Source organism: Microcebus murinus, chromosome 18 (assembly GCF_040939455.1).
Source record: "Microcebus murinus isolate Inina chromosome 18, M.murinus_Inina_mat1.0, whole genome shotgun sequence".
NCBI classification, from domain to species: Eukaryota; Metazoa; Chordata; class Mammalia; order Primates; family Cheirogaleidae; genus Microcebus; species Microcebus murinus.
Window position 1 is genome coordinate 39,921,079 of NC_134121.1, and position 17,809 is coordinate 39,938,887.

At 34.6% G+C, this 17,809-nt stretch overlaps 1 protein-coding gene across 2 annotated transcripts in view; it reads left to right on the forward strand.

Moving 5' to 3' along the window:
• Nucleotides 1-17,809, forward strand: part of SKAP1 (src kinase associated phosphoprotein 1) — a 274,963-nt gene that overhangs the window by 12,530 nt on the left and 244,624 nt on the right. For both annotated transcript variants that reach the window (XM_012766026.2, XM_012766027.2), the window contains exon 2: nt 15,684-15,789. In XM_012766026.2, the coding sequence (XP_012621480.1) occupies nt 15,684-15,789 (106 nt within the window). The remainder of the gene's footprint in view (nt 1-15,683; nt 15,790-17,809) is intronic.

The window sequence follows — 17,809 nt, forward strand, 5'->3', positions numbered from 1 at the left end:
CTACATTCCCCTCTAGATAGGTGCCTGTGCCTGCACACCCATCATTTCTCTTATTGTCACAATTTATTCTAATTGTCTATTTAAGTCTGTATTCTTTGCTAGATTGTGAACTCCTAAGGTAGAGATTAGATCTACCTTGTTCACTTTTCCGGTGCTTAGCATGTAATAAGTACCCAATAAATATTTGTTGAAGAATAAATGCATTTAGACAATGTGACATTGTTTACGGTATGTTTTGAATTTTGTCTTTTCTCTTTGGCCTGAGGACATTCATACTACAGTGACATTTCTTACACCCCAGTTGAGGGTGACTCTGGCTGGGAAGACCCTGTAGCATTGGGTCCTAGGTGTAGTGAGTGCTGTGGTGTCAGAGGCACCTGGGGGACATTCTCGTGCGGTTAGTGGTGTTTTCACACTGGGTGTTGTGGTTGCGGGGAGCACAAGGCATCCTGATGTGACTGGACACGATGTTTATATAGAAGAGTTCTTGTTTGTAAAAGGATGATCACTTCACAGAAAACACACCAGATAGAATGGTGACCTTGGTTAAATAATGGGGGTGATATACTGAGGGACCTTTTAAAATCTTTTCCCTGTTCAGTGGTGAGTAGTGTGTTTCGAGCAGGGTTGCTCAGGCATCTATGGGTTATAATCACTGTGAGTAGCATTGTCATTTAAATTGAAGAGCAAATGTGTTATATATGGTTCTGTAATTTTCTTTCCTTAATATCTTTATCAAGTGTTGGTACCAGGGTTATGTTGGCTTCATAAAATGAATTAGAAAGTATGTACAATACTAGAGATACAACTCCTCATATAGACCTTGCTTTTGACTTCTTTGTGTTTTCTTGGTTATGTGCTTATTCCTCTAGTAAGTTTGTGGGTGTATTTTTAAAGCAGATTTAGAAGAATCTGAGAAGACATATGGAAGAGGTTAGCTTTGTGTCCTTTTATTCCCCTGAGTAGGTGCAGGTGAAAGAACAAGTACTTGAAATAACATGTGAGCTCCTAAAGTGTTTTGAAAGGAAGTCTTTCAAAAAATTAATTTGAAGTGAAAGTTAAAATGTAAAGTCATAATAAAAATGTATGTCCCAAAAGTTGTTGTAATGAAAAAAAAAATGTAAACTTGTCCTTAGTGGCATAATTTGGAGGATAATTGTATCATGTTAATTCCTTGTTAACAATTTTAGTATACACAGATATAATTATATAGGATATTTTACTTATAAGAATTTAGTAAGAATTGTCAATTATTACTCAAGAAAGCTGGGGGGAAAGAATTTAGTAAGGAGAGTTGAAGTCCAAAATTATATAAATTTATGTATTAATAATTATATGTAATATGTAATATTTTATATATACATAGTATTTGTCATCTATAGGAATAAAAGATACATTTTAATACTCCACCTCCTGTAGAATCTTCTTTATTCTCCACTTTATCTCTGCCTGGGGGACCCTTCTTTTTTTGTTCACGACTATCTAAAAGCCAGCTGAGCCCACTACCACTGAGTAAAATGAAGATGAAGAATGAAAATTAAAGTCTGTCTATTCAAACTGTGAGTCATATTACTTCATGCTTGCATAATGATTTTATTTTACTTATGTTTTCTGATTCTAAAACATATTTTTAGAACATTTAGAAATATAGAGAATATGAATAAGATGATAAAAATGGCTATAATTCCACCACCCAGAGGTGACCATTGTTAATATTCTGGTATTTATCATAGTCCACAACTGGCATGTAGGAAGGACCCAATAGGACTCAACGAAGATTAGGTTAATGAATGAATTTAGCCCAGCATTTTTTTTGCAAAACATTGAGATTATACCATATGCCACTTGTTTTATTAATAGACTTTGTTTTTTTAGAACAGTTTTAGATTTACAGAAAAACTGAGCAGACAGTACAGAGTTCCTATTCCTCCTCCTTCTCCCAGTTTCCCCTGTCATTAACACTTTACAAAAGTATGATACTTTTGTTACAATTAATGAACCAATACTGATACAATATTAACTAAAGTCTGTAGTTTATTTTGAGCTTTTCCCAGATCTTCCTTGTTTTTGGTGACTTTGACAGGTTTTTTTTTTTATTTGTTCATTTGGTTTTTTTTTTGTTTTTTTTGAGACAGAGTCTCGCTTTGTTGCTCAGGCTAGAGTGAGTGCCGTGGCATCAGCCTAGCTCACAGCAACCTCAAACTCCGGGGCTCAAGCAATCCTTCTGCCTCAGCCTCCTGAGTAGCTGGGACTACAGGCATGCGCCACCATGCCCGGCTAATTTTTTTCTATATATATTAGTTGGCCAATTAATTTCTTTCTATTTATAGTAGAGACGGGGTCTCACTCTTGCTCAGGCTGGTTTCGAACTCCTGATCTCGAGCAATCCGCCTGCCTCGGCCTCCCAGAGTGCTAGGATTACAGGCGTGAGCCATCACGCCCTGCTGTTTGTTTTGTTTTTAAGACAGGGTCTTTCTCTTTCACTTGGGCTAGAGTGCAGTGCTGTCATCAGACCTTACTGTAACCTCAAACTCCTGGGCTCAAACCAGTCTCCTGCCTCAGCCTCCTGAGTAGCTGGGACTACAAGTGTGTGCAACCACACTCACCCTGTTAATTTTTATATCGTTTATAGAGATAGGGTCTTGCTCTTGCTCAGGCTCATCCCAAATTCCTGGCCTTAAGTGATTCTCCTGCCTGGCCAACTTTGACAGTTTTGAAGAGTACCGGTCAGATGTATTGTAGAATTCCCCTCTATTAGAATTTCTTTTTCTCATGATTACATTGGGGTTATGGGTTTTGGGGAGGAAGATCACAGAGGAAAAGTGCCATTGTAATCACATAATATCAAGGTCTATACTGTCAACATGATTATGATGTTGACCTTGATCACATGGCTGATGTAATGTTTGTCAGGTTTCTCCACTGTGAAGTTAATTATTATTCACCCTTTCCATACTGTACTCTTTGGAAGAAAGTTACTATGTGCAGCCCACATGTAAGGAGTGAGAATTATGCTTCCCCCACTTTAGAGTAGAGTACCTACATAAATTATTTGGAATTCTTCTGCCCTGGAGATTTGTCTCTTGCTACCCTTTTATTACTTTATTCAATCATTTATTGATATCAGTGTGGACTTATAGATACTTATTTTACACTTTGGGTGATAATCCAATATTACCTTATTTTGTTGCACAAATCGTTCAAGCTTGGGGCATTGGGAGCTCCTTCAGTTAGTTCCTGTACCCCTTTTGACATGTTCCATCAGTGTGTGTGTGTGTGTGTGTGTGTGTGTGTGTGTATGTGTTTTCAGTGCTTCTGTACCTTCTGGCACTATGAGATGCTCCAGGATCATCTTGTGCATTTCCTGCCCCAGTCCTAGAATTAGCCATTTTCCAAGGAACCCTCCTTTTATAGAAGATTGTAGTAGAAATCAACATGTGGGTGCTAGGCGTGCTTGTTATTACTGGGATGTCATTTCTTTTAGAACCTCTCAGCTGACAAAGAAAAGAAAACATATATGTGTATAATAACCTGATATATATACACACACATACACACATGTATAAATTTTTCTATATATAACCATCTGTATCTATATGAAATTAAAATGAGCTTTTATTTATGTCTGTAACTCTGCTTCATTGCCACATGGATCATTCTAGACTCCTCTCCTTGCTGTTTTTGCTATTTGCTCCTCTCCTTTCCATTGCAACAGTGAGAAACCTGGCACCCACAATTCATCATGATTTACTTAATTGTTAAATTAGAATAAACTTTCACAGCAGTATAAGAATTGCTAACCCATACAACCATGGCAAACAACTTTTTTGGCTAGAGTTCAGTATTTATGTGCAGTTCCTTTTGCCTTTAGTCTTACAAACTCTATTCATTTCCAAAGCTACTTAGGTCAGCACTTTTTCCATCATCCCCTTCAGTGAGGGTATTTCATGTTTTGTAATACAGTTAGATTATGTTGTTACAGTCTACATTCTTTCTTGAGATCTCTTAAATGATTTTTGGAAATTTGAAGACATTAAGGCTCACTCTTTGTGTTGTAAAGTTCTCTGGGTTTTGACAAGTGCATAATGTCATGTATCCATCATTACAGTATCGTACAGTGTAATTTCACTGCCCTAAAAATCCCCTCTGCATCACCTATTTATCCCTCCCCCACTCTCTTGAACTCCTTGCCACCCACTGATTGTTTTTTACTGTCTCTATAGTGTTATCTTTTCCAGAATGTCATATAATTGGATTCATTTAGTATGCAGCCTTTTCAGATGGGTTTCTTTGACTCAGCAACATGCATTTGAGGTTCCTCTTTGTCTTTCTGCAACTTGATAGTTCATTTCTTTTTAACAATGAATAATATTCCATTGCATGGATGTGTCACTGTTTATCCATTCACCTATTCAGGGACATCATGGTTGTTTCCACTTTTTGGCAATTATGAAAAAAACCACCGTAAACATTCATGTGCAGGATTTTGTGTGGACATGTTTTTAGCTCAATTGAGTACATACCTAAATGCATGATTGCTAGATCGTATGGTAAGACTATGTTCATATTTGTAAGAAACTGCCAAACTGTTTCCCAACGTGGCTGTCCCATTTTGTATTCTCATGAGCAATGAATGGCACTCCCTGTTGCTCCACATACTCACCAGCCTTCGGTATTGTTAATTTTTTGGAATTTAGTCATTCTGGTAGGTGTGTCATGATATCTCATTATTTTAATTTGCAATTCCCTAGTGATATGATGCTGAGCATTTTTGTCTGCTTAAGCGTTTGCTGTGTTATCTTCTTTTGTGGGGTATCTGCTTAGGTCTTTTACCCACTTTTTAATTAGGTTGTTTGCTTTCTTATTGACTTTTAAGAGTTCCTTCTATATTTTGGGTAAAAGTCTGTATCAGATATCTATTTTGATGATTTTATCACAGTCTGTTGCTTGTTTTTTCATTCTCTTAACAGTGACTTTCAGAGAGCAGAAGGTTTTCATTTTAATGAAGTCTAACTTATTAATTTTTTCTTTTATGTGTCATGCTTTTGGTGTTGTATCTAGAAGCTCATTCCAAACTCAAAGTCACCTAGATTTTCTCCTATGTTATCTTTTAAGGTTTTATAGCTTTGTATTTTACAGTGAAGTCTATGATCTACTTTGAGTTAAATTTTTGTGAAAGATGTAAGAGCTGTGTCTAGATTGATTTTTATATATGGATGTCCAGTTGTTCCAGCACCATTTGTTAAAAAGACTATCCTCTCTTTGTTGAATTGCCTTTTCTTACTTGTCAAAGATCAGTTGACTGTTTATGTGGGTCTATTTCTGAGCTCTCTGTTCTGTTTCACTGACCTATGTGTCTGTTCTTTAAACAGTATCACTCTGTCTTGATCATTGTAACTTTATAGTGAGTCATAAAATCAAGTTATGCCAGTCTACCAACTTTCTTCTTCCTCCTCCTTCTCCTTCTGTATTGTGTTAAGAATATGCTGTGAGAATTCCTTAAATTTTCTTCACAAATGCTACTTTTAAATGAGTATTAATATTTCATTATATGGATCTATGATACAGCCAGTAACCAATGTTAAGTGGAAAAACTCCAGAATATTTGTTATCCCATTTTTGTAAATGAAGATTAAAAGATCATGTTAGCATAGAATAAAAACTGAAACAGTGGTGGGATTACAAGTAATTTTGATTGTCTTCCTTATAACTATTTTTTCCCCAAATTTTATGCAGTGAGCATCTATATCTTTTTTAACTAGAGGGAAATATAAAATATATTTGTGTTTGTTGTCTAAAGTCTGAGAAATATCTTTTCTTCTTTTCTCCCCCCTCTTAATCTATCGAAATACTTTGTTACATAGTATTCAAATATGTATGTGCCATATTTTATTTATCAATAATTATGTTACCACATTAATATACTGAGAGAAGCAGTATAGGGTACTGATGAAAGACTCTGGCTTTGAAGCCATACCACCTGGGTTCATATCTTGGCTGTACCACTTGCCAAGTATATAACCTGGGGGTAAATGTCTCAACCTTAGTTTTCTCATTCAGAAAATGGAACAGTAGTATCTATTAATACTTCATGTGTAGCCCAGCATATCCTCATGTGACATGACATGATGTTTATATTAGAAAAGATTTTGTTTTAAAGAGGTTGATCTACTTGAGGGGGGAGGAGGGCATGGGCAATATATGTAACCTTAACACTTGTACCCCCATTATATGCTAAAATAAAAAAAAAAGAGATTGATCACTTAATAGAAAACCCACTACGGCCGGGCGCGGTGGCTCACGCCTGTAATCCTAGCTCTCTGGGAGGCCGAGGCGGGCGGATTGCTCAAGGTCAGGAGTTCGAAACCAGCCTGAGCAAGAGCGAGACCCCGTCTCTACTATAAATAGAAAAGAAATTAATTGGCCAACTAATATATACAAAAAAAAATTAGCCGGGCATGGTGGCGAATGCCTGTAGTCCCAGCTACTTGGGAGGCTGAGGCAGGAGGATTGCTTGAGCCAGGAGTTTGAGGTTGCTGTGAGCTAGGCTGACGCCACGGCACTCACTCTAGCCTGGGCAACAAAGCAAGACTCTGTCTCAAAAAAAAAAAAAAAAAAAAAAAAGAAAACCCACTACATGGATGGGTAGCTTGGTTAAATAGGTAGGTGCTATATTGAGAGACCGTGTTAAGTTTCTTCACTGTTCAGTGGTGAGTAGTTGTGAAGTATACTAGTGAAGTTGCTCAGAGACCTTCGAATCTTATTCACTGTGAGTAGTATCATCTTCTAAACTGAAGGGCAATTGTATTATGTATTGGTCTATAATTTTCTTTCCTTAATATTTTTATCAAGTTTGGTATCAGGGAATGCTGGCTTCATAAAATGAGTTGGAAAGTCTTCCTCATCCTATATTTTCTGAAAGACCTGTAGGATTGGTGTTATTTTTACTTTACATGTCTGATAAACTTTGCCTATGAAATATTCTGGGCCTGACTTTTCCTTCTGGAAAGATTTTTTTTTTTTTTAAATTACACATTCACTTTTTTAAATAGATACAGAGCTATTCAGATTTTTGTATTATTAGTATTTTTTTTTGGATATGGAGATCTCTCTATGTTATCCAGACTGGACTTGAACTCCTGGACTAATGTGATACTTCCACCTCAGCCTCATGAGTAGCTGGGACTGTAGCAGGGCACCATTGCACTGGGCTCTAGGATCTTGTATTTTTTTGTATACATTTTGGTAAGTTGTGCTTTTCAATTTTTTTCTATTTCATCTAAATTGTCAAATTTATTAGCAAAAAACATTGATAATATTCCCTTATTATTCTTTTAACTTCTATGGATTTTTTATAATATCCTTTCTTCATTCCTGATATTGGTAATTTGGATTTTTTTTCCCTTTGATGGATCTTGTTAGGGATTTATCAAATTTATTCATCTTTTTAAAGAACCAACTGATATTTTTCTCTGACTTCTATTTAATTGATTTCTGCTATTATTTTTATTGTATTCTTTTTCTTACTTGAAGTTTAATTTGCTCTTCTTCTTCTAGTTTCTTAAAGTGAAAACTTATATCATTGATTTTTAAACCTTTCTTCCTCTCTAATATAAGCATTTAAGCATTTAAAGCTATACATTTCCCCTTAAGTGTGGATTTAGCTGCATCCTACAAATTTTGGTGTTGTATTTTATAATCATCCAGTTTGAAATATTCACTGTATTCAGAGGAGAATATTTATTTCTTCTTTGATCTATGTTATTTGAAGTTATTGAAGCTTTTTAGATATCTTATTGTTATTACTTCCTTTGTGGTCAGAAAACATTCATACTTTGTAAGGTTTTATTTATTTTTTTTTTTGTCAGTTATTAAGTCTTATTTTGTGACCTAGAGTATGGTATATCTTTGTGAACATTCCATGTCCACTTGAAAAAAATGTGTGTTCTGCAGTCATTAGATGTAGTGTTTTATGAATGTCAATTAGGTCAAAATAGCTGATTGGCTCCTCTATAGACTTACTGATTATCTGTCTAGTTGCTCTATTAGTTTCTAAGAGAGGGTGGTAAAATCCTCAACTATGATTGTGGATATGTCTTTTGCTCACTTTAGTTCTGTTGGAGTTTGCTTCTAGTATTTTGATCTCATCTATTATGTGTATGTACATTTATGATTTATGATTGTTACATCTTCCTGATGATTTAGTCCTTTTATCATTATGAAATAGCTCTCATTATCTCTGGTAATACTCCATTCCATTATTTTTATGCTTATTGTATGCATATTCTATTATTTTCCATAGTTTTACTTTCAGCCTATATGTGTCCTTATATTTAAAGGGTGTTGCTTGTAGGCAGCATATAATTGGGTCTTGAGTTTTTGTTTGGTAAGATATTCTTTGCTTTTTAATTAGATTATTTAGTTCACTTACATCTAATATAACTATTTTGATGGATGGATTTAGGGTCTACAATTTTACTATGTGTTTTCCAATTGTCACTTTTTTGTTATACTTGCCTTTTTTGAAAAATTTAATCAAATGCTTCTTAGTGCTATATTTTAATTTTTCTTTCTTTCTTTTTTAATCTGGACCTCTTTATTTTGTTTGTTAGGGTTGCTGCAGTGATTACACCATGTTTCTTAGCACAATTCACTTAGAATTAATATCATGCCACTAAAGGGGTTTTATTTACTACACTTTCCCCATCCTCTGTATTATTATTGTCATATATTTACATGTACATATGTTATAAACTGTGCAATGCAGTGTTATAATCTGTGCTTTAAATTGCCTGTTATCATTGGGAGAAATTAAGAGGAGAAAAATGATGTTTTAAATTTACTCACATTTTTGCCATTTGGGAGCTTGTGTAGATTTCAGTTTCCCTCTGATGTCATTTCTCTTCAGCTTGGTGAATTTGCTTTATATTTGTTTTAGTGAAAGTTTTCCAGCAAAATATTTTTTTCAGTTTTTGTTTATCTGAAAAATGTCTTCATTTTGCGCTCATATTTTTTTTTTTTTTTTTTGAGACAGAGTCTCGCTTTGTTGTCCAGGCTAGAGTGAGTGCCATGGCGTCAGCCTAGCTCACAGCAACCTCAAACTCCTGGGCTCGAGTGATCCTTCTGCCTCAGCCTCCCAAGTAGCTGGGATTACAGGCATGCGCCACTATGCCCGGCTAATTTTATATATATATATCAGTTGGCCAATTAATTTCTTTCTATTTATAGTAGAGACAGGGTCTCGCTCTTGCTCAGGCTGGTTTTGAACTCCTGACCTTGAGCAATCCGCCCGCCTCGGCCTCCCAAGAGCTAGGATTACAGGCGTGAGCCACAGCGCCCGGCCTGCGCTCATATTTTGATAGCTACTGTCACTGGATATAGAATTTTGGGTTGCCATGTTTCTTTTTTTCCTTTCAGCACTTTAAATATGTCATTCCAATGTTTTTTGGCCCCCCCTTATATTTGATGAAAACTCAACTCTCATTCTTATCATTGTTCTCCAAAATGTAATGGATCATTTTCTCTGACTGCTTTGAACTTTTTCTCTGTTTCATTGAAAATTTCAAATTTATTTACATGGCATTTTATTTTGTTCACATAGCACTTTACTTTTTTTTTTTTTGAGACAGAGTCTCGCTTTGTTGTCCAGGCTAGAGTGAGTGCCGTGAGCCTAGCTCACAGCAACCTCAAACTCCTGGGCTCGAGCAATCCTTCTGCCTCAGCCTCCTGAGTAGCTGGGACTACAGGCATGCGCCACCATGCCCGGCTAATTTTTTATATATATATCAGTTGGCCAATTAATTTCTTTCTATTTATAGTAGAGACGGGGTCTCGCTCTTGCTCAGGCTGGTTTTGAACTACTGACCTTGAGCAATCCGCCCGCCTCGGCCTCCCAGAGAGCTAGGATTACAGGCGTGAGCCACCGCGTCCGGCAGCACTTTACTTTTGAAAATAGCTTTTTAAAGGAGTAAAATGATTCCCTATCACAAAACTTAAATTGTACATAAAAGCACAAACATGAAACTTAAAGAACTTGAAATCTTACCACTTTTATAAAATATTTTATTATTTTTCTAAAAATTGTTTTTGCTCCCTTTTATTCTGCCTCATTTTTGTATATTTGTGCTTTCTCTCCTTTTATTCTTGATTGCATTTGCTAATTGTTTATCAATTTATTGAAATTTCCCTCACTTCTGAAAAATCCCAACTCTCACACTTATTTAACATTTGTACATTTTTTGCATTGTTAAGGTTAGTGATTTTTAACCACAAAGTTGTACAATGGAACTCTTTTAAGAAATAAAATCTTATATGAAAACCCAATGTATAAAATAGATAAAAGCCAAGCACTTGTGACTAATGCAAAGGGGAGTGAGGCGAAGGGAGGGAATTCCCCACTCTTTCTCTACCTTATCAGAGGCATAAGACTCCAGAGAGCACTATTAGAAAACCAGAAACTGTTCTGATTCATTAATTTCTGCTTTTATCTTTATTGCTTCCTTCCTCCTGTGTTCCATAGGATTGTTTTGTTGCTCTTTTCTGATTTCTTAAGTTTGGTGCTTATTGTGTTTATTTTCATTCTTTCTTATTTAACATTGAAAATATTTAAGTCTATAAATTTGTCACAGTACAATTCTGGTTATATCTTATAATATTTTATATAGACTGTTTTCTCCTTACATAGTAATTATACTTTTTGAGTTTTCTTTGACCCATGAGTTTTGAGTTTTTGTGACCCATGAGTATGTGTTTTCAGTGTCTAAGTGTGATGGGGTATGTTTACTCTTTTTAATATTAAGTTCTGGTTTTATTTCATTGTGGCTATAAAAAAAGTTCTTCCTAATTTTAAGTTTTTAAGAAATTATTGTTGTTTCTTTGTAATCCAGTGTTTGATCAATTTTTATCGACTTTCCATGGCAGTTTGTAAAGTATGTGTTCTTGTTTTTAGGTTACAAAGCTTAGTTCCCTTCTGCAATGTTTCTTATTAATTATATTTGAGTCTTCTGTATCTGCACTGTCCAATATATTAGCCACTCTCTACATGTGGCTATTGAGCATTTGAAATGTGATTAGTCTAAATGGAAATGTGTTGTAAGTATGAAATGCATACTGAGTTTTGAAGATATAATACAAAAAAAGCAAAGTATCCCAATAATAATTTTTTATATTGATTGTATATTGAAGTCAGTATGATAATATTTTGGGTCTGTTGGGTTAAATGGAAAGTTCAATATCATTAAAATTAATTTCACCCCTTTTTTCATAGTTTTAAAAATGAGGCTACAAGAACATTTAAAATGACATATGTAGCTCAAATTCTGTTTCTATTTGGCAGCACTCTGTTTGATTATTTATTTCTGTCCATGACTAGTAGTGACATTAAAATTGTTTCTTCAGTGATTTCTGCTTCTATTTCTCACAATTTCACTATATATATTTTATTATTATACTATGCCATTTAGACATAATAGGTCACTTGTATTGTGGCTTGTACTTTACATAAAATATAATGACTGTCTTTGGCTTGTTTTAAATTGTTCCTTGAATTCTAGTTTGATATGAATTACTACCATTGTTGCTTTTTTTTTTTTTTTTTTTTTTTTTTTTTTTGAGACAGAGTCTCGCTTTGTTGCCCAGGCTAGAGTGAGTGCCCTGGCGTCAGCCTAGCTCACAGCAACCTCAAACTCCTGGGCTCGAGCGATCCTTCTGTCTCAGCCTCCCGAGTAGCTGGGACTACAGGCATGCGCCACCATGCCCGGCTAATTTTTTATATATATATCAGTTGGCCAATTAGTTTCTTTCTATTTATAGTAGAGTCGAGGTCTCGCTCTTGCTCAGGCTGGTTTTGAACTCCTGACGTTGAGCAATCCGCCCGCCTCGGCCTCCCAGAGAGCTAGGATTACAGGCGTGAGCCACCGCGCCCGGCCTTTTTTTTTTTTTTAGTTTTTTTCATTTATGTATTTTTTAAAACTTCCCTCTACAGCCAATCAGTCTTGCTTTTTCAAACAAATTTACCTAGAATATTTTATGTACTTCTCTTCTTTTAATTTTATCTTCATTTGTTTCAGGTTACTATCTTTTAAATAGTAATTACATTTATTTTATTTTTTGATATAGTATGAAAATCTTTTCTTTTAATATGGAAGTCTGACTTTTCACAATTATTGTTATCAATGATATCTAATTTTATTTTATGAGTTCCATTTTTATTCTATTTTCCTTATTTTATTACACTAAATATTTTCAATACCTTTAATTCTACTTTTATTACATTTGCTTTTTGAAAAATCATAGTTAAACCCATTTTCTCTAATTATCACTGTCAAGGATAGAATAGTACCCATTGATTCTATGTAAATGAATGATTTAGCATGTTTTTTTTCCCCTCTGTATTTGTTTTCTAACTGAGATTCAGATGATTATGACATTTTTTACATTAAGTCTCATCTTAAGAATTATTTTTGAGATTTACATAAGTTTTAAACCACATTGACCACAATGATTTAAATTTAACTTGTTTTGAACCTTATTTTTCAAAGTGAATGCACCATTTTATATTCCTGCCAGCAATGAATAAGGTTTCCAATTTATCTATGTCCTCAACCACACTTATTATTGTCCTTTTTGACTGTAGCCATCCTAGTGGCTATGAAGCAGTATCTCATTGTGGTTTTTCCTGATGGCTAAAAATTTCCCAGATGGCTAGTGATGTTGAGCATCTTTTTACGTGCTTACTGGCCATTTGTATATCTTCTTTGGAGAAATGTCTATTCAGTTCCTTTGCTCATTTTTAAATTGGGTTATTTGTCTTATTGAACTATAAGAGTTTTTATGTGTTCTACGCACACATCTTTTATCAGTTATATGACTTGCGAAAACTTTCATTTTTGTGGGTTGTCTTTTCACTTTCTTGATGCCATCCTGTGGAGCATAGTAGTTTTAAATTTTCCTGATGCTCAATTTGTCTATTTTCTTTTGGTGTCATATCCAAGAAACCATTGCCTAATCCAAGGTCACAAAGATTTATGCCTGTTTTCTTCCAACAGTTGTATAGTTTCAGATCTTACATTTAGATCTTTGATGCATTTTGAGTTTATTTTTTGTATATGGCATGAGGTAGGGGTCCAACTTCATTCTTTTGCTTGTGTATATTCAGTTGTCTCAGCACCATTTGTTGCAAAAACTATTCTTTCTCCATTGAATTGTCTTGGCATTCTTGCCAAAAATTGACCATAAGTGTTTGGGTTTATTTCTGGATTCCCAATTCTGTTTCTCTGATCTATATGTTTATCCTTATACAGTACCATATTATGTTGATTGCTATAGCTTTTGAATGTTTTGAAATCAGAGAGTGTGAGTTCTTCAAATTTATTTTTCTTTTTCGAAATTGTTTTGGCTATTCTGGGTTCCTTAAATTTCAAATTAATTTTAGGATCAGCTTGTCAGTTTCTACAAAAAATCCAGCTGGCATCTTGAGAGGGATTGCATGGACTCTTCAGATCAATTTTTGGGGAGTATTACCATCACAACTATATTAAGTTTCCTGATAATGAACATGGGATATCTTCTTAGGTCCTCTTTAATTTCTTTCAACACTGTTTTGTAGTTTTCAGAATTTGAATTTTGTACTTTTTTGGTTACATTTATTCTTATTTTTTTATTTTTTATTTTTTTTGAGACAGAGTCTCACTTTATTGCCTAGGCTAGAGTGAGTGCCATGGCATCAGCCTAGCTCACAGCAACCTCAAACTCTTGGGCTCAAGCAAGAGTCTACTGTCTACTGTCTCAGTCTCCTGAGTAGCTGGGACTACAGGCATGCGCCACCATGCCCAGCTAATTTTTTTCTATATATATTAGTTGGCCAATTAATTTCTTTCTATTTATAGTAGAGACGGGGTCTCGCTCTTGCTCAGGCTGGTTTTTAACTCCTGACCTCGAGCAATCTGCTCGCCTTGGCCTCCCAGAGTGCTAGGATTACAGGTGTGTGCCACCACGCCTGGCCTACATTTATTTTTAAATATTCAATTCTTTTAAATGCTATCTTAAATAGAATTTTTAAAATCTCATTTTCAGTTTTTTCATTGCTACTCTATAGAAATACAGTTGATTTTTTGGTACATTGATCTTGTATCCTGCAAACTTGCTTAACTCTCTTACTAGTTTTAATAGTTTTTTAGTAGGTTCTTTAGGGTTTTCTGTATCTGAGATCATGTCATCTGCAAATAGAGATAGTTTTACTTCTTCCTTTCCAATATGGATGCTATTTATTTCATTTTCTTGCCTGATCACCCTCGCTAACATCAGCACAATGTTGAATGTAAGTGGTGAGAACAGACATCTTTGTCTTCTTGTTACTGATCTTAGGAACAGGGGGAAAGTGGTCAGTCTTTAACCATTAAGTATAACATTCGCTGTCTGTTTTTGTAGATGCTCCTTATCAGTTTGAGGAAGCTTCTTTCTATTTGTTGAGTATTTTTGTCATGAAGTCCTGTTAAATTTTGTCAAATGCTTTTTCTGTGTTTATTGAGGTGATCATGTGGTTTTTGTCCTTTATCCTATTATGATGTATTATGTGAATTTAATCTCAGATGACATTAATTTTTTTGCCTTTTAATTCAACTTCCCACTTCCTCATTCTTTAAAGTTCAATGGACCATGGAGTAACCTATTAAATGACATATGCAATAGATGCAATGCAGGGCTTAGATGTTGATGGTGGTTCTTTGTGAAATTTTCAGTTTCCAGGCTTTTGTATCTCATCAAAAGTCCTAATGATGGCTATCTAGGATTTTTGTTTGGTGTTGTTGAATGGTGTAAATGTAAAACAAATTTTTACATGTGCTTATATAACACCTTTGTATAAATTCATAGCATTATTTTGATAGTATATATGATACAGTTTCATATTTCAGGTACAATTTTTGGACGAGGAAAATTTTAACTATATTATTTATATGTTTTGGGGGGGTGATAAACCTTTTATGCAGAATAAAGTGTGTACCTAGTATTTCTGGCAGTTGTAATTATTATCAATGTATTTTATCTTTGAAAATTTGTATATCTCCCAATTTCTTCCTTAAACATAACATAATTGGTTTCATATTATGTATTTTCATCACGTCCCTATTTTATAATGTATATTCATATTAATTGCAGTTTCCTTCTCTTGGACACATTTTTCTTTTCCATGTGGGTTCCTACACTTGGTTGCATTGTCATTTTCATTGATGATGCATCTGCTAATTAATGTTTCTTTGAATGCCTGCCCTTTCGTCCTTGATTTTTGCAGTTCAGTTCTATTTTTTATTTCAGCTCTATTTATTGGTATTTCTTTCTAGCTTCTATTGGCCTGTGACCGTCTGTGACAAAATATTTGTGATATTTATATGTTTATGAAATTGACAATCCATCCTCTGTTATCAGTGGTAATTAATATGTAAATGTTTCTTTAAAATGGCTTAGAAAATAGTTATTTCATGTGTTTAATATTTAATACATGTGATAGCTTTCTAAATACATAGCAAGGTATTGAATTATTAGAATATATCACAAACATATATAAAATTTTAGTTGTTTATTCTGGTAAAATATATATAATATAAAATTTACCATCGTAATCCTTCAGATTTTCCTCTTTCTCCCTTAGTCTTCTTTTCTGTTGGTCACCTTTCCTTTTCTTTTAGATACTGAAGAGTTCCTGGCAGAAGGTTTGCGAAATGAGAACCTCAGTACTGTTGCAAGGGATCACAGAGACCATATTCTACGGGGCTTTCAGCAAATCAAAACCAGGTTTGTATAAATTAGTTTTGTTATTGTTCTTTATAACATTTAAAGCAACTTATAATCAGTAAAATGTACTTTAATAGTGTATAAATTAACAAGGTAAGACACACCTATCATAGTTCTTTATACTTGGGAGAAGCTTAATAAATATTTACTGAATTGAATTGGAGGCCAGCAAGCATAGTTAGTGTAGTTTATGGAAATAAAAATGTTTTGATGATTATGTATGCATCTTAAGATAATATTCTGCTTTTAGTTTTGAATTTTGATGTTGGCCTTTATTGAATACTTTTGCATTTAACTAAAAAAAAATGGTGAAAGCTGAACATTTATGCTTGTCTGAATTACCAACAGGAAGGTGTTAGGCAGTATGAGATGATTCTCATTATGATTTTTGGTGCCAATTTTACTTCCACATTCTCTTCCCTAATAGAAAACTTAATCAGACTTACTCAGTTGATTCTTTGACCATATTGGGACATTTTAGTCCTGGACTGGATTGGAATACTATGATCATTGTTTTTTTGTTTTTTGTTTTTTTTAAATACGAGACTGTGATCTAATTTGTGTATCTTAGGAGTTGAGCATCTGACAGATGTACACACTTCCTTGGGGGAAGAAGAAATCAGTTTTCTTTTACAGTATATTTCCTGATCACCTATCGCTTGAAATGGGTAACTGAATGAGAGTTGGGGATAAGTGAGTATTATTTTAGCCTTCTCTAACCTGGTGGCAGTATGATTCAGAATGTTTGACCAGAGCACGCTTAGGAAAGGAAGAACATCTGCAGGGTATGGTTGAGGTTTAATTTGTGTGGCCTACTGTTCTTAGCATCTACTCTAAAAACCTCATGGAACTTCTTAGAAAAGGGAATTTTATCCTTTGGAAGGGCACAGCCAGAATCTATTCCCTCCAGGAATGTGAGAGAACCTCATGAGATGCCCTGCTGGATCTTAATCGATCTTTCCTGCTGGCTAATTAAGCATCACTTTTACTCAGCAACTGGGGACTGTGTAATTATCAGCCTGGGTTGCCCTGAATAATTGAAACAAACAATGCAGAAGATGGGAACTTTTTCAAAAGTGGGACTATCTATACTTTTTGGTAGGCTGGAAGAGTATTTAAAACAAACTTCTCCATAATATTACTTTATTAGCAGATAAGTTTAGGCTTACTTGTGTACCTAGAGTCTTAGTTAGTAACCTGTAGAATTTTTTATTTTCATGAGTTTGCCTCTGTATTATACGATTACCATATGATTTAGCATGAGGGATAAAGATGGAATTATTTTAAATTGTATTTGTTATAGGGAGAAGGATGCCCTAAATATGACGGTGTATATGGTGGTTCTAGTGGTATAAATCTGTGATAAGGAATGCAAAAAACAAGTTCATTACATCTGTAGGGACAAATAAACAGGAGGAGGAATTCTTCTTTCCCATATCTACCATAGCAGTGGGAAAGGGCTAAATTTCAATCTTAAGTTGGTGATAAAAGGCAAATTTGTGGTAACTCAACGCATTATAGTTGGTTGCATTTTACTTCTTAATCCTCTTTTTAAATGTACACGCACACATGCACACACAGAAGCTGTATTTTGTTATGCAGTAGAGCGGGTTTCTTGTTATAGGAACTTTCTGGGTGGTTCATGAGGTAGACATTTAGGAAACAATCAGCAGGAGCTTTAGGAAATATCTGCATTGTTGATGGGAGCTTTCTGTTCATTGATTTGTTGCAAGAAAGATGACACTTTACTTAGAATTTCATAATTATCAGATCACTGAGGAAATGAGGAGCCAGAAACTAGACTGTACAAGAAAATGGAAAAAGAAGGCTTTCCTTTGACAAGCTGTTTGAAATTGCCTTACATCCACCCATTCAATCATCATTCTGTTAATGTAACCCTTGTTTTACTGAATCCTTTTCTTCAACGATTCCAGTCAATGTTAGGCACTTACATGGGTTGATACTAATTGTTTTGGAAGTAATGAAAGCTTGCAAATGTCAGCCACATTTCCTTGCATTG